General features: G+C 59.4%; 1 protein-coding gene across 4 annotated transcripts in view; it reads left to right on the top strand.

Moving 5' to 3' along the window:
• Positions 1–23,050, top strand: part of Gse1 (Gse1 coiled-coil protein) — a 361,804-nt gene that overhangs the window by 321,618 nt on the left and 17,136 nt on the right. For 2 of the 4 annotated variants that reach the window (XM_074055530.1, XM_074055528.1), the window contains exons 3-5: positions 7,785–8,003; positions 17,952–18,151; positions 22,698–22,873. In XM_074055530.1, coding sequence (XP_073911631.1) covers positions 7,785–8,003; positions 17,952–18,151; positions 22,698–22,873 — 595 coding nt within the window. The remainder of the gene's footprint in view (positions 1–7,784; positions 8,004–17,951; positions 18,152–22,697; positions 22,874–23,050) is intronic. The other 2 variants (XM_074055529.1, XM_074055531.1) reach the window with 2 other exon arrangements.

Genomic DNA, 23,050 nt, shown 5'->3' with positions numbered 1-23,050 from the left:
TGTTGCCCATCGGTTCTCATTTAAATAGCACCAGGTGACAGGCCAAGCACACATAGGTCTCTGGATGACAGATCCTCGTAGCCAGACCTTTGTCCTTTATCAAACCCCCTCCCCCCCAGTACCTACTGAGAACCCGAGGCTCAGGCTCGGAGCAGGAGCCACCAACCCCGTACTTCTCGCTCCACCCCAAGCAGGCAAGGCTCCTTCTGGGGACATGACCTTCCCTTTGGGGCAAAGGGCCTAGCCAGGCCTCCACTGTGTCCTCAGCCCCTGAAGCTGGCCGCTGGAGACCCTGGTCCCACTTTCAAGGATCTGTGTTTGAACACTTAGTGACAAGCGTTTTCTGGGTATCCTGGTCCATGAGGGGCTTCCATCCGGGCAGACCATACTGGGGCCACACGCTCTTAGGTGCTCCATTTCCCACTTCTAAGAGTAGCTTCCTGGGTCCCTGGAGGACAGAACTCTATTCAGCCGCCTCCAGCCTGGGGGACAGCAGGACCGTGCGGGGTCTAGCTTTCTGGGGCCCTAGGGAGCTGGGATTTCATGAGGCAGTCCTCCTTCCCATCAGGTGTCATCCACTCACAGGACCTAGCCTTGATCCTGCTGGCCCCTGCCCGGCCTCCATCCTGTGGAAACTCGGAGGCCTTAGTGGCTGCATCCTGGCCAACTTGGGTGTCTCTTTTTGGGACTTCTGCAGAAGGCCAGCGGCCTTCACTGAAAGGGGCCTTTGTGACGGGCTGAGGCAGGAAGGTGGCCTGGTTAGCTTGGTGCTTGAGGCCACATGGGGTTCTCCCTGTTGTCCAGCAGCCACTGCCAGGGGACCTTATCTACCTGGTACCCTCCTCTGGAACATGGGCACAACACACAGTGGCACCGGAAGCTGCCTGCAGTTATAGGGCCCTGAGCTGCCAAATGGGTCTGGCCCCTTTCGAGTTTAAGGGTGCTCCTCGCGCTATGAGGCAGGCTGGGTGAAACCATTATTGGGGTGGGGGCAGGGAGCAGCAAGACTGGGTCCCCTCTGTGAGCTGTAGCCCACACTATCGTGCTGACTTGAGGCCTGTCTCAACTGCCTTTTGGTTGGTCCAGTCTACTGGGTCAGCTTTGCGAGCCATACAAATGGGTGGCCTAGGAAAGCAAGTGGGGTGAATGTCACCTCCTGCCATCTTTCCTGTTGGGATGGTGTCTCCCAGGTCACTTGATGGAGCCTCTGGGCCCCTTTCTGCTTGCTTTTTGTCTTGCTGTGGGGCAGCAGCCCCCGCCTCAGTCGGCTCCCACCTCCCCCGGCCTGGCCACCCCTTGCAGTCGGCAGCCGTCATCTGTCCTCACCAGGCTTCTCCACATGCAGCAATCACTTAGTATAATCACGTCAAATGTCGCTGCCATCTGTTGCCTGACTTCCGTCCCTCGCCTCCACCCAGGAACTTCCAGCTGGTGTGAGGGACTCCCAGCCTGTGGCCTTGAACTGTAATCCTAGGTGGCTAGAGGAGCCCTCTTTGGCCCTGGCCCTGCGTCCAGCCGTGTCCACACACAGCGTCCACACACATGCAAAGCCCCTGAATCTGCCTTATGGCATCCTCCCTGGGGACCCCTTTCCTGCTCACCAGCCTCCACCTCTGTCCTGCATCCTCCAGCAACCATGGACCCAGCGCCTTGGCCTCACCCCAGCCATTCTTCCAGATGCACCTGAGGGTGGGGAGAGTTCGTCCTCAGACTCTGCACCCTGAGCTCTGCAGAACTCAGACTCAGCTAGGGGCCTAGGCGGCCTGGTAGAGGACAGGGGAAGGCTGAGGACAAACTCGGGTCATCCGCCACCACCCCATTTGCTGTATAGTGTAGCCGTGGGGGTGCTTTGCCACGCAGGCTGAGCGTGGGGTTCGTGGTGGCTGCAGGAGGCTCTAGCAATTTTGCTTTGGAGATGCCCCAGCTCTGTTGTTGGGGAAGCCCCTCCTGTCCTCATTGGTGTAGTCCTGGACGGTCTCTGGATGCCCAGGCTGCTCTCCCACCCCTTCCTGCTATAATCCCCGCCCTTCTGTTCCCAGGCCAGCTGCCTGGGCCGCCCTGGCTCCGCCTGCTGGTTCCAAGGGGCATCGACCTTGGGAGTAAGTCCCTGTGTGGTCACTTGAGTAACCTGGGAGGTATTTAGCTGAGACATCAGGCCACCCCGTGCCCACCCTGGCTGCCTCCCCTCCCCCAGCCCAGGGAGCTGCTCCACACACGCGAGCTCAGAACACGCTGGTGGCAAACATAATGAATTTATTATGAATCCGCTCGGGATCACATGGGGCCCCACGCTGCCCCTGCCGTCCGGTCCTGCAGCAGGGTGACCCTGGCCTCCTTAGGGCGGCAGAAGCATCACCCTTTGGGGCCACAGGGAGCATAGAGGCAGATGCAGAGGCTGAGCCCGGGACGTCCTTTATTTGTTCACAAACATTTCTTTCTGCTGTAATGAAAAATTATGGAGAGGGGTGATTAGAGAATCCGGGTCCAGATTGCACCACGGCCTGAGAGCAGAGCCCCGCTGGGCGCAGCCTCACGGGGTGTAATTACCCGGAGGTGGGGGGGAGGAGGGTGGCTGCTGGGGGGAAGGGACGATTGGTACTTGAACTGGGACCCAGCAGAAGATTCCTCTCAACTATTAGCTTGTAATTACAGAGCAGGGAGGGAGCAGGCCTGAGGTCTGGTGCTGGGAGGAGCAGGGATGAAAGGGACATAATTATGGGATCGGCAGGAGGGAGGCTGGCACTCTGATTAATTACGCCCTGCTCCATTATGGGAGGAGGAGGGGGCGAGAGGCCACACTTAGTGGAGCAGGGCAGCCCCCCCCCCCCCCCCCCGTCATGAACAGCCACTGTGACAGCGTCCACCAGGGTCTGTTGTGCAGAATGAGGCAAGGTAGGTGGCAAAAGTGTCACCCACCTGCCAGCCAAGCTGCTCTGGCTCTTCCTCTTTCTCTTTTTTTTTTCCTTCTTTTTTCTTTTGGAGCATCGTGAGGCATCTGAACATATTAGACACCTTTGCTTTTGCAGAAGAGAGAGAGTGTGTTACTAAAAACTCTGCACTTTGGGGATGCAAAGCAGGGCCACCCAGTATGTTGTGACTTGGTCCACTTGATGGGCACTAGCGGACGGTGGAGGCCTCTTTCTGCTCTTCAGTGGTGGCCCGGAGTTCTCAGCTCTGGACCAAGGAACTGAAGGCTGGGGCTGAGAGGAGCCTTGAGACTTCTCTTTCCTGGGGGTGGATCTGGCAGTGGGGAGCCAGTTCAGAGCAGCCTGTGATGTGAACAAGAGGCAGAGAGGCCAGTGGGTCTGGTTTTCCTGCTGTGCTGTGTGTCAGGAGAGCTCGTATGGTGCAGGGAGCCTCCAGCTCCCGGCCTCATCCATCATAGGCCTTCGTGCTGGGGAGCTTGTTCCCAGCTGTTACGATAATGAATCCATGTGAGCGGCCATGTAGCTGAGACTTCAGTCAACGGCCAGGAGCACAGAAGTTAATAAACGCCTCTCTAATGAGGACAGGACGAGCAGGCACCCCGCAACCTCCCGCAGCCTCTGTCCCCTCCTGCTCCCCTGGGGCCTCTGTGGATGCTGTGGTACTGGTCCCACCTGGAGTGGGGTTGTCTCCCATATCCTTTCTGAGGAGTCTGGGCGCAGAGCAATCCACAGCACTGAGGCTCTTGAGTGAGGGGGCTCTTTGCCGCTGGCTGTCCTGCTCAGCCTGGAGGAAGCCGGGCCAGGGCTGCCCCCCGCCCGCCTGATGCACACACGCGGGAGCAGTGCTAATTTTAGACTCCCCTAATGAAGCAGCGAGTTCGGAATTCTATTTTAAGTGACCTGACATCAGCAGAATGGCTTCCCAGGCTCGGGAGTGCATGGGCACCGGCAGGGATGCTAGCTCTGGGGACTCCCAGGGGTGGGGGAGCTATCCCCCAGGCTGGAGGCTGCTGGGGGCCCAGAGAGTGGTGCCAAGCTTTGTCTGGGGGTAGGGTTACTGTCTGTGTCCCTACAGTAAAGTGCTGATGACATTGAAGTGGCTGTGGGCCCAGGGAGGAGGCAAGGGCAGTCCTGCCTTCTGGGGCTGTGGTCACCAGAGAGCAGCTGGAGGCTTGGGTGAAGTCCAGTTGGTGGTGGGGGGGGGGGGAGTAGCACAGGTCTTGGAAGGTTTTTGAACATTGGGGTGACTGCATTAAAAGTAGAACAGAGAGAAAAAAAAAGGACGAGTTGTCCTCATCAGAAGAGCCACCAAGGACTTTAAGGCTGTGCCATTTGGGATCCTGCACATCTGCCCAGGTGATCAGCTAGCCTCAGGGGCAGGGTTGCTGGGAGGTGCAATGACCTGAGAGCCCTGTCTCATACCACTGTGCAGTGCAGGCTGCAGACCATCTGCTGCTCTGGGTGGATCTGAAGCTGGGCCCTGGGCAGCCTGTGTCAGGGGACAGGACGCTGGGTTGGAGTAATACCAGCCTTGTGTGACTGGGCCTTGGCCCAACCCTGCCTTCTCCCACCTTTCTCCTAGGGAGCTGCGAGTGGAGGGAGGTTCTGACTCAGGAAGGTGGGAGGCGGGAGAGGTGGCTAGGGGACTGATATCATCTGAGGGACAGCCGAGGACTCTGTTGGTAATGGCAGAAGGTCACTTGCAGGGTATTGGCTTCTAATGGGAGAGGTGGAGGGGTGGTCTTGATTAACGGGGTGGGTTTTAGTTATTGATAAGCAGCATATCAAAGTGTTCCAAGTTTGGTGGCTTCCACAGCAAACCTTGGCTCAGAGTCTCTGTGACCCAGGACCCGAGCGGGCTTTGCTGGGTGCTTCTGGCTCAGGTTCTGGCCCAGGCTGCGGGGCCCTGCCAGGTGACCCCCTTAGACAGTGGCTAGTTGAGGCCTCATTTTTAAAATGGGGGATTTATGCAGGTTGCTCAACTCTACTCACAGCATGGCAGCTGAGCACCCTCCACCGCAGGGACTGGCAAGGGCAAGGAGGACACAACCTGTGATGACCTCACCTGGGAATCCTCGTCCAGTGGCTCCAGAGCTGCTGCCCTCCAGGGGAGGCGCCATTGCCTCCACTTGGTGGGGACACATTTTAATCTCTAGAGTCAGGCGTACTTCAGCTGTGTGTCTCCACCTTTGACTAGGCATTGCGGTGGCCTTGGGCTGGGCAGTGATGTGACCTTGCCAGTCCAAATCCTACATGTGCTGCTTGGCTGTGATGTCAGACCAGCCTTAGAACGCCTGGCTTTGGTTTCCCCATCCTTGCTCATAGCCTCCTGGCATCAAGCGGATGAGCGTGAGGCATTGGTGCTGATAGGGATGGTGCATGGTGGCTCTCCAGCCTCCTGAGCCCACTGCTAGGCTGTCCAGAGAGGTGACCCTGCAAGTCCGTGTGACCCGAGGCCTGCTGGCTTTGGGTGGCTTTGTGTCCACAAGGTCCCTTCTTACCCTGTCTTCCAGGCAGCCCCTCTCCATGTGGTACTCCATGTGCCTCACTGGGACGGCCAGCACCTGGCTCCCCATCCGCTCCTGAGGTGTGGGCACTGAGGCTCTCTGGACCGTGTCCCTGGTGGTCCCTGTGAGCAACAGGACAAATGCTCCATCCCCTCCTTCCAGGGTGTTCTGTGGGTCAGCCTTAGTGTCAGATGCTGACTGCTCTGGACACAGAGCTATAGCTCCCCGGCTGGGACTGGGACTATGTGATTATCCAGGGAGCCTTGGTCCCCCAGGGGACAGCAAAGCCAGCAGCTTACATCCGGTTTTTGGGCTGTTGGGTGGTATATGACAACAATAGGCCTCCTGGGCTGTCCCTGGCAGGCTCTAACACTTGTCCCTGTGTCATAGAACAGGAAACTCCAGCCAAGAGGCTAAATAACGACCTCGGTGACAGAGCCACATCCAGACTTTCCTCCTCCTGCCCTGGCTGGGCTTGTGTCACCCTTTGCCTTTGCCCATGGTGGAGACAAGGAAAGGAACCCCATTACAGGCCGGGTGAGCAGGTGAAGGGCTGGCTAGCTTCTAGGCTTCATGTCTGCCAGTGCCCAATGCAGATGGCCAGCAGGACAGGGCACCTGTCTGAAGCTGCATTTTCTGGAGATACCCTGTGTCGTCCTGCTGGATTCCTGATACTGGGCCTGGTGCAGCAGCCATGGAGAGGCAGGGAGGGTCCTGCCCCTCGCTCGTTGGGGTCATGCTTCGCAGCCCGCTGGCCTGCTGTAGCAGCTGGGCTGTGTACCCTGTGGCCTGCCCTGCAGCTAGGAGCCGGCCTGCCTCCTGTGGGCGCAGAGGTTCTTGTGGGGTCCTTTGTTCCTGAGGTCCGAGTGCTTGCTGGAGAGAATGCCTCTGTGTTTCCTTCTGTTGGCCAGCCCCCCCCCCAGCATACTGCTGTGTGCCCCCCACGGGAGAGGGTGGCGGCCAGCCCTGCCCAGCTCTACAGAACTGTGGTTTAGTGTACGTCAGGGCCAGTGGCCTTGGAGCAGCAAGTGGATGGAGGGCATAGGACCCTTGTGCTCACCTGCCCCGTGCATGCCTGCTAGCCCCAGACACAGGTACAGGAATGGTTTCTAGTTAAGACCCCACCCCACACAGGTCCCTATGGGGCTGGTGTAGGCTCTGGAGGACAGAACAGTCCCTAGGAGAGAGCCCAGGGTCCCTTCCTTCCTCCAGGTTTCCACCTGGATTTGGGAAGTGAATTTGCTTCTGCTGTGCGTGGCCAGGTTGTTCCAGTAAGTTTCTCGACCACTGGTCCTGATAGAGTTACCTTGGATGTGCCTGTGTCAAGAGACGGGGACCTGATCTGCGGCATGGGCACCAGCCTCTGGAGAGGGCAGGGTGCTAATATGAAATGCCTTTATGGTGGGTGGCGCCCAGCCCCGGAAGCCAGGCTCTTACTGACCTGCATGTGCTATGAGAGGCTACCTCAGTACAGAGTGGGGACTGGAGAGGCAGGGGGCCTGAGTGGGGCGGTGACAGTGTCTCCTCTGGCCACATCTGGGCTTAGGCCTGCTGCTGGTGGGAAGAGCCGGTTCACCTATCTGGCCAGCGTCAACCTGAACTTTAGCTGGGTAGGAAGGGAGGAGTCTGGGCGCGAGGTGGTTGGCATGGGTGAATTTCTGTTTGTGGCGCTCTGGGCAGAGCCTTCGTGCTCTCTGGGGGATCCTCGTAGGGCCTGCAGGCAGCTTTGTTCTTTTCCCACCGTTCCTCTTCCACCTGTCAGTGACCTTTCCTGAACCTGTCTTGGGGTTCAGGAGAGCATGGGGTGGGGATGACCCTGGACTGGCCTATACTCTAGGTCTGTGCTGACTGCCCGGTGGCCTTGGCTGTGCTGTGTTTGGATCTCAGTTTCCTTTTCTGTAACGGGATGGTTATAGTGCTGCTTGGCAGACCCGCACTCGGTGACCATCAGCCACCACAGGGGTTGTCTTATCGCCGGCCATCATTTCGGCCCTGTGCCTTGCTGCAGCATTTTGCTCTATCCCGAGAACACAGGCTCTGTGCACTGGGCCTGTGCCTCGGTCTCCCTTTCCAATCCCTTTTGGCCTCGGGACCTTCAGGTGATACTCTTGTAGCCTGGGCTGCCCTCTCGGAGAGTCAGTGCTGGCCTGAGCTGGCTAGTGTCCCTGGTGACCTTGGGCCTGGCTGGGGCCAGCTGGGCTCTAGGGCAAAGGTCTGCTCTGCAGTGCTGGCTCTGCTCACTCCCGCCTGTGCCACGGCCGCCCCCGCCTCTCCCTGCATGCTGCCCGCGGCCCCTCTGCTGCTGGCCTCTGCTCTCTGGGTGACCCTGGTTCTTCTTTTCCTGTTTCAGGCATGAGCCATGAGCCCAAGTCCCCTTCACTAGGGATGCTTTCCACCGCGACCAGGACCACCGCCACCGTCAACCCCCTCACTCCCTCGCCGCTCAATGGCGCCCTGGTGCCCAGCGGCAGCCCGGCCACCAGCAGTGCGCTGTCGGCCCAGGCCGCCCCGTCCTCCAGCTTTGCTGCTGCACTGCGCAAGCTCGCCAAACAGGCAGAGGAGCCCAGAGGTAAGAGACGCTGCTGGCGGCTTGGGGCGCCCCCTGCCCTCCCAGCCCCTGCCAGCAGCAGGTGCAGTGACAGGCTGGCTGTGCCCCAGGCCAGGAAGCCACCCTCATGGGCAGCATGTGACCCCAGCACACACATGCACTCTCCTGGCAGGGCTACCTAAATTACAGTCACCCCCCCCCCCAACCACACACTGCTGCTTCGCTCTACGCTTTCCTCCCTCTCTGTCCGGCCTCTGTCCTCCTTGCCTCCAAAAGCCCCTGTGCGGGTGTTGGTGGGGAAGAGGCCCTGCTGGCCACTGGAGCCTGGAGTGGATTCCATGAGGTGGCCGTGCCTTGGCACCTCTCCCCCAGAAGGCACTCTTGGGGGAGCCTTTCTTGCCTGGGGGAGTTGGCTGGCCTGGCTCCCAGTCTGCATTCCTTCCATGTGCACAGAGCTTGAGCCCAGAGCTCAGGAACTCTGGGACAGCTGAGCCCACCACGGCTTAATCCAGTGACTGCTTCTCGTGGTAAAGTGGATGAGTCGCCCAGGGCATCCAGAGGCCTGGCTTCTGGTGTCACCCAGGCAGTGCTGTGCTGTGTGACTTTGGGGAAATGCTGGTTCTCTCTGGGCATCAGTCTTCTGTGTGTGCAGTGAGGCGCCCTAGGCCCCACGGTTTTAGCTTCGAAAACCACAGTGTCCGCCGGTGACTGTTGGTGCTGGCCCAGGGCTGCTGAGGGGACAGATGAGCCCGCTTGTGTCTGGAGATTTGAGTCCTTGGGTTCTGGCTACCACTTCCCTTCTAGCCTAGAGGTGGGGTCCCCTGCCTGCTGGCTGTCTTGACTCAAAGCTGCAAGCCTGGAGTCTGGGGCTCCAGGGTCCCCAGGAGCCCCGCCACTCAGACCTCCAGCGGAATGGGCCTTTGCCTGGGATGGGTGGGGTTCCTAGTTCCAGATCTCTCCTGCCTTTCTCACCGGGGCCTTTCTGCTGTCTGGTTGCTGGGGAGGCATTGGAGAAGTGTAGGGGTGAGCCTGGAATGAGTGGGTTGGGGCCTTGCCCAGGAGGGGCTGATCCGGAGCTGGGAGCCCTCTCTCAGGATCTTCCTTGTTTGTTGCAGGCTGCACTGTCCACCCAGTAGAGGTGGGGCTGCCAGCAAGCCCTCCATGTCCCCGGCCAGGGCTCCATGGCACGGCTAGGCACCAGCCCTCTTGTGTCAGGAGCTACCGAGCCACTCCTTTCTGGGTAGCTGAAGCGAGATGGCTTAGAGGAGGCCGTGCAGGCTCTGGGAGAGGACTACACAGTAGAAAGTTGAGCTCGGAGTGGAGACTCAGGCCTCCTCATAGAGGCCCGTGGGGTGCTGTTTGCCCAGCAGCTTCTGCTTGGTAGGCCTTGGCATGGGGCCTGGAGACCACCCTTAGGGCTGAGTCGGAGGCAGCACTGCCCAGGAGATGCCCACCTAGGCAGGTTTCCCTCCTTGCTGAGAACAAGGTCAGGACCTGGGGAACCTCTCCCCACCTGGCGTGGCCTGTGCTGCCTGAGGCTGTCTGTCTCCAGTGACCAGCTCCAACGGTGGGCCAGTGGGTGGCCCAAGTGTCAGAGGCTGCTGGATCTCAGTGGCTGGGAACAAAGGGTGCCTCTGAGTGCAGATGGCGGAGGACAGGCATGATGGCCATGGAGCCTGCCTCTTCTCGGCTCTGCCTGGGTGTGCCAGTGCCCAGAGAGTTTGCCACAGAGTAGGGACAGGGAGGACAGAGGGTTGGCAATGCTGCTGTGTTAGGGACGTGACCACTGGCTTGCTCTGAGTCATCTCTGTGTCCAGGTTTACAGGGCTCAGGCTGTGTGGACACAGAGCAGGATGGGGACCTGAGGACCCTCTGGTGCCAGCACTGGGGTCCAGCCGGCCTGGGCCTCCTTTGCTATATTGTTGGTAATTGTTGGCTTCCTGGTGGCCACACACAGGCTTGAGGCTTGGTGACCTGGTTCTCAGGGCACCTGCAGTCGGCCTGGGTTTGTGTTGATAAGATCCTTGGTCCTCTTCCCAGCATCCTCTTGGCCAACACTCCACACAAGTTCCTGATTTCCTCAGTTGCCCCAGCAGGGAATTTGGTTTTCTTGCATCTGTAGGACTGGCTCACAGCTGTGAGATTGTACATGTGGCCCTTGCTGCTGCTGGGTGGGATGTCCCAAGTGCACTTGGAAAGTGGAGCTAGGGGTCCTGAACAGGTGGTCCAGGCAGGAGGAAGCCCCCTTTCCCCAGCTCCTACCTGGTGCAGGGAGGTGTTTGGGAGCACAGGAGCTGGTGTCTCAGTTGATGGGGCTGCCCTGGCCTCCTGGGGTGTGGGCTGCAGCTTTGGGAAGCCAGGGATGGCTCTGTAAGCCAGTGGGCTGTGGGTTTGGTGATGCCAGGAGGACTGGACTCAACGTTTTAAAATTTTGAGATCTGATTCCTGTGCCATAAAAGTCACCCCATAAAAGCACACATGGCTTCAGCATAGAGTCGTGCAGCCATCCTCACTCTGAAATTCCAAGATGTCTCCCTGTCCCTGTTAGCCAGCAGTCCTGTGTCATTGTCTAGTGTCCCATCCGTCAGCAGTCATCAGCTTCCATCCCTGGGCCTTGCCTGTCGTGGCCGTTGCACCCGGGCTGGTGCAGCAGGCATGACAGTTTTGCCCTTTGTGCCAGTTCTTCCCAGCTCCATGGCTGACCGCGCAGGAGGCCAGTAACGGAGCTGGGCCCTGAGAACACTTCTGCACCCCAGCACACGTGACCACAGATCGAGCTCCTGCTGCATGCTGGGGGGGCGGGGGGGGCTGTGTGCCCAGGTCCTGAGGTTGCTTTCATGGTCTCGGCCCCCTCACCTGTGTTCGCTTTACTGCTGGGTAAACCTGATCTTCCTGTTTGCCCCGGCCTGGTCATAAGCCACAGGCCTTGTGTCCTGAGAAGCCACACGTAGTGTCCCTGTCCTGAGCTCACAGGCCTGCAGCCTGGCCTCCCACAGTGATGGCTCTGCCCGACTCCTGTTGCTGCAATGCAGGGGTCCCGGATGGAGACAGGGTGGCTTGCGGACCCCATGGAGTCCTGACTCTCTGTCCCCTCATTCTTAGCAGCCTGGCCTGCACTGGCCCCTCCTTGCCCTCTGCTCTGGAAGCTCCATCTTATTTTTAGTCATTTGATTGTGTTTGCCTCTGCTTCTCTGACTAACTTCTCTCCTTTCACTGGGTCTCGAGAGTGCAGTTTAAAAATTCAATTCAGACAAAGCAATCTGCGTGCCACCTCGTTTGCTCTGCCCCGAGAGGACGGCAGAGGAAGAGAGAGGAACCGGCCCCTCCGTGGTCCCCCGGGGTGGGCCTCACCAGAATGCTATGAGCTGTGTGCTGTCACCAAGGACTGGGCTGTGTGGGGCCGTGGACCCAGCCTGACCCTTTAACACACTCCTTCAATACCAGGGCTCAGCAAGCCAGGCAGATGCTTGGGAATCAGCCAGTTCCAGTCACTTGCTGTGTGACCTGGGCAGGTAGATTGACCTCTGAGCCTCTGCGTTTTGTCAGGATGAGGAGAACGTCTCTCTCGTGGACTGTGATGATTCAGCAGGATGAACCAGAGCCAGGCACAGACAGTGCACAGTAAACGGGGGCCACCATCACCTCCACCTCCCCCCACTCCTTCCCGCAGCCCTCCCATTAACCACCATCTGCTCACCTCCTCCCCTTTACGGCTGCCACCCTGTCCTTCTGCTCCCCATCTGCCCACCCCCGCCGTTGTTTGTTGCCCTGTGGGGTGGGGATGCCCTCGGTCCAGAGCCACACATGGGATCTTAAGGCCCTGTGGACTAGGCCTGGCTAGAAGGGAGCCTGGTGCTGCCGGCCTCCCTGGGTGCTCGTGCATATGTCTGTGCTTCTTGGGAGGAGAGAGGGCCCAGGCCCTGGCAGGAGCCTCGGGCTGCAGGTGTTTGGGTCTGATCCCAAGTTGGGGCTAGGCTAGACTTCTGGCTCCTTCTGTACTGATGGGCCAGGGGTCCATTTGGAGCTCTACCCTATCATTGGTACTCAAAAGAATGTCCCCAGGCCACTCAGTCATGGCTTATGTATCTAGGAGGCTCCCGATCCTCAGCGTTGCAGGCCAGCACTCCTCCTTTCCTTGAAGTAACACTGGCTACCATTCCTGCCTCCCCCACTAGAACCTCTTCTGCACCAACCTGTCCTTCGGTGGGCATCTGAAGCCCCAGCCTAGGAGCCCCGAGGCTGGACACAGACCCTGTCCTGCACTCACCCCACTGCCCTGTACCAGTTTCTACCTCCTGTGGGCCTTCTGACCTCCTGGCACTGGGCCTGGTCTGCCTGTGGGGAGGGGGTAGGGTCCCCAGATCGCCCTGTGAACTTAGAGGTGTTTGATGAATGAGTGGATGAGAAGCATTGGGTTCCCTGAGGAGCTCTGGGAACACAACACCCATAGCCAGGCCCTGAGTCACCGGTCCTGCCCCCACAGGAGCTGGGGGCCTTCAGGAGTCTTGGCCCTCCTCCGACCCTTCCCCCCTGACCCCTACAGAGGGCAAACCATGGGACCCTTGCCACAACTCCATCCTGTGCTTGGTGCGACCAGGCTGCTGCCAGGCAGGGCCCAAGCTGTGTGACAATCTGCTATCTCCCACGGGGACATGGTGCCGTCTGCTGAGGGGGCAGGGCTGCAGTGCCAGAGCCCATCATGTTCTCAGCCAATCTGTGGAAGACCCACACGACATCCAGGGCTGTGCACCGCATCCCCTTCCCAGGAATCACTTAGGGAATGATCCTGACTTACTGTCCTTTGTACCCAAGGCTGGTCGCTGCTTTGTGATGTGCAGAGGGACAGGGCTGATGAGGGTGCGCCAATGCCAGCAGTGCTCCAAGCTCCTACCTCTGGTGGCCTTTGCTGGCTGGCTGCCTCATCTTGTCACAGGCCTTATAGGTGAGGGGGTGGATCTGGTTGCTGTGGGGTCCCTGGTGCCATCTGGAACCGAGATCTGGCCCGGGGTGGCAGAGGCTGGGCCGTCCCTTCGTGTTGAGTCCAGGTGGCCCACACCTGCCAGCACGTCTGCAGTGGAGTGGGCCTGGCGGGGGCGAGGTGCCCATACACCGTTGCCTCGGAAATCCGTCTCTTTCAAAGAAAACAGCAAAACAAATGCGGGGCCCGCCTGGCACGCCCGCCTCGTGTGTCGGTCTACGGCTGGCAGGGTGCGGAGGTGTGGCTCTGCGGGTGTCTGGAGCCCCATCTGTCTCACGGCACAGGTGTGAGCGTGGCAGGCTGTCCTCAGAGCTCTGTGCCCAGTCCGGGTCCTAGGGAGGCTTGAACCGGGGAGGCAGCTAGGCTTCAGAGGGGGACGCTGGCCACCCCCAGCCTCCCTGATTGCAGAGTGTGGTGGGGACCCCCTGGGAAGGGCAGGAGGAACAGAGCAAGAGGCCAGGTCTCTGGGCCGTGCCACCCACCATGTGGATGCAAGGATGAGTTTTCTTGTGCCTTCCTCAAGACCTTCTGCCTCCCAGTTGTCACTCTGCGTCCTCTTCTTTCTCCCTGCTCCCAACTCCCTTCGCCCTGGATGTCCCTAACGTGGTGGCATTCATTGTCCAGCAGAGTCAGAGCCAACCCCATAGGGACTCTCCGAGGGGACTCTCCAGGCTGGCTTCCCCTAGCCCCCATCCATCTCTAAGAGGCTGGCATTGCAGCTCATGCTTTTTTGGCGGTTAACCAGCCCTGGGAAATCTGTCCTCCAAAAAGCCACACGCCTTCCCCTGTCAGCTCAGGTTCATTGATAGGCACAGAGATGCAGGACCCCACCCCCAAAGACAGCCCCCTTCCCTTTGCAGCCAAGCACTGTGGCCTCCCAGCCTTAGGTCCACGCGGGCCCGGACTGTCCCATGCCAGAGGAGCCCTGGCAGACAGGGCAGGCTGGGAGAGGGAGGCTCCGTCTGGAAGCAGCATACGGCAACCACCGTGGTTCTTTGTTTGGCTGGTTCTCCCCAGACCTGCAGGTCATGGCAGACACCGACTTCAGACAGCATTGCTGTGTGCCCGGCTGTCCCTGGATGTCCCTGCTGTGTTGGGGCCTATGGGATTCCAGAGGGTTTCCCTGCCTTGTCCCAGTCACCTGTGCACTTGTTGCCACAGGTCCGTCATCTGCGATACCCACACGCAGTCCTCCCAGTCAGCACTAGGGCTTGGCTCCCATCCCACTGAGTACACGTCGAGGAAAGGAGGCTGAGCCGAGACTGGCACAGCCGAGCTTCTGTGCTCCTTGTCTGCCCGCTGGCCTGTGGCATCCTCAAGTGAAGGGCTGGCTGGTTGCTGGCCAGCCTTGCTCGCCTGAGTCCCTTGTCTCCAGGCTGGGACAGCCCTTGGGGTTTGTGGGAGCCCCTTGCTCCCAGTAGTAACACAAACAGGTCACTCACTCTGGCTTTTGTAGCAGGTGACCCTGGCTCTGGGGCGCACTCCAGCAAAGCTCCTGCTGCGTGAATACTTCCTGGAGATGTGTGAAAGTTGACGTGGGGACAGAAGTGGCCCCTGGAGCAGGCACAGGGGCGTCTGGTTTTGCACTGAGTGGGGATCGGGGATGAGGCCCAACTGGCGACTTTCTGAAAGGCTGGGCGGGACCCTCTGTGGCTTGGCCGCTTGCTGACTGCCGCAGAGTCTCTCACCTGGGGTTCTGGGTGGCCCTGGCCCTGGATGCTGGCATTGCACAAAGATATCTTGGAGACCGTTACCTCTGCTGCTGTCACCTCTGAGTATGGTAACAGGCCCAGGGTCCACAGCACTGTGTGGGATGGATGAGGAGAGGGTCTACTCTGAGCCTTAACCAGAGGGTCTGATTCCCCTCTGTGTCCCCCATGCTCACTGTTGACCTGGAGCGCCTGTGGCCTACCCTGACTCCCCCCTGAGTGCTGGAGTAGCCCGCAGCCTGGCACTGAGGTGGAGGGCATACAGTTGGTGCTTAGCAGGTGGCTGGCCTGGCTGATGAAGCCAGTGGGAGCTGGCAGCTACCGCTGTAGCGTTGCGACCCTGTCCCTGTCCTGGCTCCGCTCCCTGGGCTGACTTCGGGGCCTCAGCTGTTAATCACTTGTGCCGTGGGGCTCAGCACTGATCTGCGAGGTCGGACAGCAGAGGTGACGCGCACACCCCCTGCTCTTGTCATCTGCGATCGGCCCCTTTTCGTTGACTGACTCCTGGCTGAATACCGCCAGTTAATCACAGCGATGGCGAACCTTCCTGCTGCAGCCACACGGTGAGAATGGAGGTCCGGGAGCCAGCGCCAGCCTCGCTAATTGGCAGTGCGTGGAGGGGTATTGATCGCCTCTGCTCTGGCGGCTGAGTAACGGCCTCCCGCCTCCGGGGGGATTAGGCCGCTAATTGCCAACGGCCCCCCTCTCCAGCCCCAGACCAGACCCTGCCCCAGCCAAGGGCTTCGGCTCGCACCTGCCCCCGCCCCCCCCTTCAGGCAGCTTGGAGGAAGAGGCTGGCTTGTGGGGCGGAGGAAGCAGCGGGATCCTGCGTCCACGGCAGGCAGGCAGGGCCGAGGCCTGTGCAGCTCCCAGGGCTCCAGAGGCTCTGCTGCAGTCCCCACTCGGCCTTTGCCCACCTGCTTAGGTGGTTGCAGACTGGGCTGCTGGTGTACAGCAGCCTCTGCCTTGACAGGTGGTGGCCCTCCGTGGGGCTTTTTATTTCCTCTTCTGGCTCTGAAGCATGAATGTCTGCTGTTTCCTCCACCCACGGGTCTGCTGTGCTTGGGGATGAGGATGCCCATACTGGGCTGGGCATGCAGGGTCCTCCCTGGGCAGCAGTAACTGGCACTGTTGACAGTAGCTGTTGGGTGGCCCACAGCCCAGCGGCCACCGGCTGAGTGGTTGAATAGGAGCCTGCCGTGAGACAGGATGCAGTTTTAAGGCGCTCGATCGTGATAAAAGAAGCCAGGGCACAGGAAGCAGATTCGAGGCTGCTGGGGGCCGGGGCGACAGGGAGGGAGTAGTGGGTGCTGGGCTTCTTTTGGGGTGATGAAATGTTCCCAAATGGGTTTTGGTGACGCTGCCTGACTGACATTAAGCACCATTGAACTGCACCATCAACCAATGCGTTGGAACCATGTGGTGCGGGGGTTGGACTTCTGTAAAGGCGTGACAACCAGAGAGGATGGAGGCCTGGTTTTTTTGGGTTTTTTTTGGGGGGGGTTTCATTTTTCTTTTATTATTCATATGTGCATACAAGGCTTGGTTCATTTCTTCCCCCTGCCCCCACCCCCTCCCTTACCACCCACTCCGCCCCCTCCCTCTCCCCCCAGCAATACCCAGCAGAAACTATTTTGCCCTTATTTCTAATTTTGTTGTAGAGAGAGTATAAGCAGTAATAGGAAGGAACAAGGGTTTTGCTGGTTGAGATAAGGATAGCTATACAGGGCATTGACTCACATTGATTTCCTGTGCGTGGGTGTTACCTTCTAGGTTAATTCTTTTTGATCTAACCTTTTCTCTAGTTCCTGGTCCCCTTTTCCTATTGGCCTCAGTTGCTTTTAAGGTATCTGCTTTAGTTTCTCTGCGTTAAGGGCAACAAATGCTAGCTAATTTTTTAGGTGTCTTACCTATCCTCACCCCTCCCTTGTGTGCTCTCGCTTTTATCATGTGCTCAAAGTCCAATCCCCTTGTTGTGTTTGCCCTTGATCTAATGTCCACATATGAGGGAGAACATACGATTTTTGGTCTTTTGGGCCAGGCTAACCTCACTCAGAATGATGTTCTCCAATTCCATCCATTTACCAGCCCCCAGCCACAGGCCACACTGCGCAGTCTTGGAGATTGGCCCCATCAGCTTGGGGTTGCAGAATTCCTGGGGTGTGGAAGTGGCTTTCTGGTCCATCTGGGGGGCTGTGGCTGTCAGGCCTCACTGGCCAGCTGAGCCAGGCCCCCGTAGGTGGGAGCATGAACAAGATGGGTGCCTGGCCTGGCACCGCTTAGGGGGTCACCAGGCAGACTGCACTGCAGACAGATCTGGCTGCACTGAGGGTCTCCTTGTGGGGCTGTTCTGTGCGGTTGTGCATGCAGGACATGGCAGGACATGGCAGGACTTGTGCCCTGCTTGTGGGTCCTTTGCCTTCTGCTCACAACACTAAGGCCAGAACCCCAGGAACTAAGTACCCCTCCCCCTGCCTACGGCTGAGGGCCGTGGTGGCCTTCTTTCCGGGGTGATGGGAGTGTTCCAGAAGTAGAAAGGGTGACGTTCGTAAAACAGTGAACATTCCAGAACTCGCTGACTTGCATGCTTCAAGATGGCGAATTTCTTCTCTTTTCCAGTGTAAAGGCAGATGCTTGGTGAGCTTTTGTGATGCTTCCCCACATCCCCTAGGCAGCTGCAGTTTGGGCCTCCCAGGCCTCTTTACCCTGCCTGTGCCCCGACTGGCACCCCATCTTGCGGCATTGACTGCACCTTATGCCTCCCTCTGGGCCCCTTGGAGGTTCTGGGAGGGGGCGGGGAGGGCTGCCTTTTTTTGTTTTTTTTTTTTTTGGATCCTCTGCAGCCCAGAACACTTGGGTATTTTCTGTGAGCCTCAGGCCCATGTTCTGCTCACACTCCCTCTGCCTCTCCTGAGGGTTCTGACCAGTGGGTGAGCGTGACCCTGAGTGTGACCTTCACCCCCCAGGCCTGGCGTAGGACAGTAACTCCTGAAACTCGAGTGTTCTACACCATCCCTTCTGGTCCCGGCTGGTTGACTTCTGTCCTTGACCTTCTCATGACCTACTGGCCAGGCCCGTGGGACAGGCAGAGGGACAGGGAGGCCAGCAGAGCCCCCCAATGCCCAGGCATGTGATTCTGCCTCCCCATGTCCCCCTCCAGCTGGACTGCTCTGGGTGCCTTGTTCCCAACACAGAACCTAGAGCCCAAGAAGCGGCTATGGTGGATGCAGGTGGCAGGCAGCGAGCGGCTCCTGCTCAGGCCACTGTGTTCTTTTCCTGCAGGGTCTTCACTGAGCAGTGAGTCGTCCCCCGTGTCTTCTCCAGCCACCAACCACAGCTCCCCTGCCAGCACACCCAAGCGAGTGCCCATGGGCCCCATCATTGTCCCTCCTGGGGGCCACAGTGTCCCCAGCACACCGCCTGTGGTGACCATTGCCCCAACCAAGACTGTCAATGGCGTCTGGAGGAGCGAGAGTCGCCAGGTGAGTGCCGGGGAGGTGGGCACAGGTGATGTCCCCTGGGGGGAGCATTGATCTTGGCTTCCGTCGGCGGCTGCAGAACTCCAGGCTGGAGCTGGCTCACCCTCACTCAGCCTCAGCAAAGCGGGCTTGATGGCGGCACCCAGCTCCGGGAGGCTTAAGTAAAGGTGGTCTGTGCGCCAGGCTGCCTCACACAGCCTCATAGAACTCATCTCTCACAGTGCCAGAGGCCAGGGCCCGAGACGGAGGTCCCGTTCCTCCTGAGGCCTTGTGCCTTGGCTTGCAGACAGTTGCATCCTCTCGTGTCCTCAGGTGGCCGTCCTCTGTGTGGGTGCTGTGTCCTAATGTCTCCCTGTAAGGGCCCAGCTGGAGCAGTGCAGGCCCATCTGGGCAACATTTCACCGTAACTGCCGCTTCAGAGCTCCCGCCCTCACACAGCCACATCCAGGGCACCGGCTTAGGATGGAGCACAGCTCACGCATGCACGGTGCTTGCCTTGGTGTCTGTGCAGTCAGCCCTGGACAAACAACAGCACTTGCTGTTACCTCGGGCTCCCATGGGAGCTGAGACAGGGAGGCCGCCAGCCCAGTCCACCAGGCAAGGACTCAGTGCTTTACCAGGGTCTGTCATCTTCACCTTTGAACCCCACAGCAGGCCCTGGCCCTGACGGTTTCTGTAGCCCCTTAGGCGGCCCCACAGCTGACCTGCCCAGCTTGGCCTTGGAGCTGCCCCTGTGCACCTGCTGGGAGCCACCTGCCCAGGGTTGGGACCTCCCCCACCCAGTGCTGGAGGCCTGCAGGGGGCCATTCCTAATTAAGACCCATTGTCAGCAGCGGTTTTCCCCTGGATTTTTCTGCCGAGCTCCCTGGGGGATGGCACCACTTGGAAATACTAATTAAACCACAAAGACAGTGGAGGAGGGAGGAGAGTGGCGCTCTCCACACCCGCTGCCAGCTCTTCCCTGCTGGGTGGGGTGGGCGGCCAGCTGCCTAGTGTCACTTTCATCTGCCCCAAGGCAGGAGGGAGGCAGCTCAGTCCTGGGGGGTGGAGGACTCCCTGATCCAGAGAGAAGATCTTGAAGGATCTCAGCAGGGATTACTGAAGCCCTGGGGTACCTTTGGACTGGGCCCCACCTGGGTCCCAGCTTGGCCTCTGCTTCCTTTGTCTCTGGCTGAGGCAACAGCTTGCCCAGAATTGTCTTGCCCCCAGAAGTCTGTCTGGCTGGGCTTCCCTCTACCCCAGGTGTAGTTTTGACAGAGTGGACAGGGGGTTTAGAGCAGCCTGAAATGGCTCTGTCTTGGTTTAAGGGAGGCTGAAGGAACTGTCACCAGGATCTCCTGCTCCAGACTCCTCCTACCAGGGGTCAGCCTGGCCTTGGGGACCCTGAGTCAGCTGACGTTAGCCATCCCTCCCTTGGCAACAGGCCTGGTTGATGGTGGACTGACTCTTGTTCCTGTCTGGGAGCAGCTTGCAAGAGGTCACTTTTTGTCCCTGCCTTGGCCCTAGGGCCTTGACTGACCAGAGTCACTGGCGAAGGCTGCCTTGTGCATGTCCCTCCTCCCTGGGAGGCTCAAGTGCCTCTGGCCACATGACTGCTCTGCCTGGAGCCTGTCGCTGTCCTCAGAGGGTCCTTGCTGCCTCAGAAATACTTAGTAACCCGGAGAAGGGGCCGTGAGAGCTCCGCTCTGGCAGCTCACCACGCCGTGGGTAATGAGACCCTGGTGCCACCAGGGAGGGCGACAGGAAGGCGTAGATGGGATGAGCAGATGACGTGTGGCTCAGCCGAGAGTTCAATCCTTCCCGGGAGGAGCAGGGGTTGCGCCGTCCCTGCCTGCAGTGGCCATGAGTCACTAGGGGCCTCCCGGGCTACAGACAGGCAGGGAGTTGAGGGGGCTGTTGGCCTTGGGGCCCCTCTCGGGGGTCACCGGTGTCACAGGGAGCGGAGCTGTGAGAGATGAAATGAAGAACGGTCTATTTTGAAGCTAACAGGGCATGTCCCGCCTGTCTGACTGTGGAGACCTCTAATCACCGGAGAATGACGGATCTCCTCCCTCCCTCCCTCCCTCCCTCCCTCGTCCTCCTCCTCATGGCTGCAGCTGCGTCTGCAGCCGCCCTCTCAGCAATCATAAGCCGCCCTGCAGATGCGCCCTGGCGCGCCTGTTTGCCAAGGCTGCCATGGGACACCAGCCGCTGCTGTGGGGATGCCTTGGGGTGACCACTGAGCCTCCTACACCCTGCCTGGGTTGGTGGGGGGGGGGTGCTACCTGTCCCACCCTCCTCACCCATGCTGCACCCCAGGGTGGCTGACCTGGTTCCTGGGCTCCAGTCAGAAAGAAGCCAGAGGCCTGCGGGTCTGGCTTGTGGAGCCCCCTGCTCTACTGCTGGCCGCTCCCTCAACCTCCCGGCCTCCTTGTTTGTCTTCAGCCAGGCCAGGAAGGTGCCATCTGGCCCAGCTGCCAAGGGGAGTGGGGAATTCTAGGGATGGTCCCTGCTGAGAATAGTGTGCTCAACAGCCTCTCCCTATGCGGTACGGCAGCCTGGGGCCACACTGTCCGGGTGGTGTAGCTGGTGGTGCAGCTGGCGCCGGAAGCTTGTTGGGGTGCTGTCCTGGGATGGAGGTCTCTCCCTCAGGGACTCTGGCCGCTGGTCATGGAGGGCTGAGGGTTGAGCTCTTTGGCTGCTGTTTCCCTGCTGACCTGGCCTGAGGCAGCAGAGGCCTCCACCCCAGCCCAGGGGAGAGCCCAGGCAAGAGCTTTCCCGGGGGCCCTGGCAGCTGAGAGCATCTGAGCTGTGCCGTCCCATTTAGCCTAACCCTGTTCTGGGCAGGGTAGGGGGTATGGAGGAAAACCCAGCCAGCCCCACCCTAGAAACTGCCCCCAAGTAATGCCCTACCCTCTTCCCACTGGTGACCTGAGCAGCTGGAGGACCCCGAGGCTGGACATGTGTGTGCCCCAGCCTTGAAATGGATGAACACCCCTTCTGGGAAGGGCGGGTCAGAGGACATGAACCTATGAGGGTCCTGCTGAGAGCACAGAGCCAAGCTGAGCACGAGGCAGGGAGCAGATGTTGCTGCTCATTAAAAATTCCAATCACTGGCTTGTCTCTTTCAATTAATCGTTGCTGACTGTCTTCTAGGGAGCGTGTTAAGGAGGCTTATGACTGGCTCCTCCGCCTTCACCGTGACCGTGAAGATGGATAGCTCGGAGGGCGCTTTAGTGACCCTTGCTGCCCAGGCAGGCCTTAGTTGAACTCGGGATACCGCTGCTAGCTTGGAGTCTGGCAAGAAGTCAGCAGGCCGGGGAGTAGGGTCAGGAGGCCAGTCTGTGCCCAGTGGCCATTGTTGCTGATTCAACAAGGAGAGGTTGCAGGGCCTTGGTCCTCCCTTGTTTCCAGTACTTGGCACTTTGTGGCTTGGGGGGCGTGGTGTGGGCTGGTGGCGGTGCTGGGCTGTGTTCTGGGAGCACTGCCTGCAACCTTGGAGCCTTGGTTTGCTGACACAGGGGTCAGGAGGATGTGAAGGGTGAGCCTGGGAGCTGTGCCAGGTTCCTGCCACTCAGGTTACTCAGAAACCGTATGGCCCTCAGGTTTCCCCAGATCTGAGTGTCACACTGATGTCTTCACACTGGGAAAATCACAGCCAAGGAGGGCTATCCGAGGTGGTGAAGCCCTGGCCTACTGGCACTGCTCTATCTTTGCCCTGTGGCTCCTTGGTCACAGATGACAAGGACAGGCAGGACCCTTTGTGGTTTCATTCTCTGGGCTGGACACTGCCATGGACCAGTATACAGAATGTTCCCCATGGCTAGGGTGCAATCCCCCCTTGGTCTTGGCACCTCGGATGGTGGGGCAGGTCCTGGGGCTGCCTCTTCCTCCTTTGTCATGCCTGGAGTGACCCTCTCCTCTGGTTCTCCTTGGATTCCACCCCCCCCGCCATGTGTGCAACTGTGCCCCCCGAATAGATCCAGCCCACTAGGCCCAGCAGTTGCCTGGGGCCTCCCTTTGGGCTGGCTGGGGCAATACCAGCTTCCTGTGGCCACAGGAGACAGCTTGGTGGGGGAGCTCCCTTCCCAAGATGCTGGAGCTGACAGCCAGGTTGTTCCCCATCTGGGTGTGCTATGACCCCATGTCCATACTATAAGGAACTGGTTATTAGAAGAAGTAGGGTCCTTGCTGTGTGTGTCCTGTCCCAGGCACATATCTTAGGGCCCAGTAGTCCTGGGGGAGGCCCCAGGTTCCCTTGTATTGCTCTGTCCCCTCAATATGCAAGGGTGGAGAGAGGCCCCTGCAGGCTTCAGTCCAGACTTGGTCATTAGAGCCTGTATCCTCCTCTCTTGTCTTACCATCCCTCCTCCCATACCATGATTTCGTGTTTTTTGTGTAGAAAGCCATACAGAAAGGACATTACTAAAGCACGAGCTAAACTCGAGGCCTTTGTGAGTCTGAGGAAACCCTGGCTTCCCGGTGGCAGTGCTCTGAACTAGCTGCTGCTGGCCTCCGTGGGTGGGCCTGGCTCAGCTCCTCAGCCCTGACCCTGCATCCTGTCCTCTAGCAGGACACTGGCTCGAGGGGCGGCAGCAGTGGTCGGGAGCGCCTCATCGTGGAGCCACCACTGCCCCAGGAAAAAGCAGGAGGCCCAGCCATCCCCTCCCACCTGCTCAGCACCCCTTACCCCTTCGGCCTGTCCCCCGGCTCGGTGGTGCAGGACTCCCGCTTTCCACCACTCAAGTAAGTGCTCAGCCAGGGCAGGGAGGGTACTGCCCTGGGTCCCCTAGGCAGGCTCTGGCCAGCTCTGTGGTCTCACCAGCTGCGGTGGAGAGTCACCAGATAGCCACTGGCCTCTATGTCCAGCTCTGCCCGCTGTCCTCTCCACACTGTGATTGTCATTTGCTTCAACCTCACCTG

Source organism: Castor canadensis, chromosome 15 (genome assembly GCF_047511655.1).
Source record: "Castor canadensis chromosome 15, mCasCan1.hap1v2, whole genome shotgun sequence".
NCBI classification, from domain to species: Eukaryota; Metazoa; Chordata; class Mammalia; order Rodentia; family Castoridae; genus Castor; species Castor canadensis.
The sequence above is the reverse complement of the archived record's forward strand: the minus strand, read 5'-3'. Positions and strand labels throughout refer to the sequence as shown.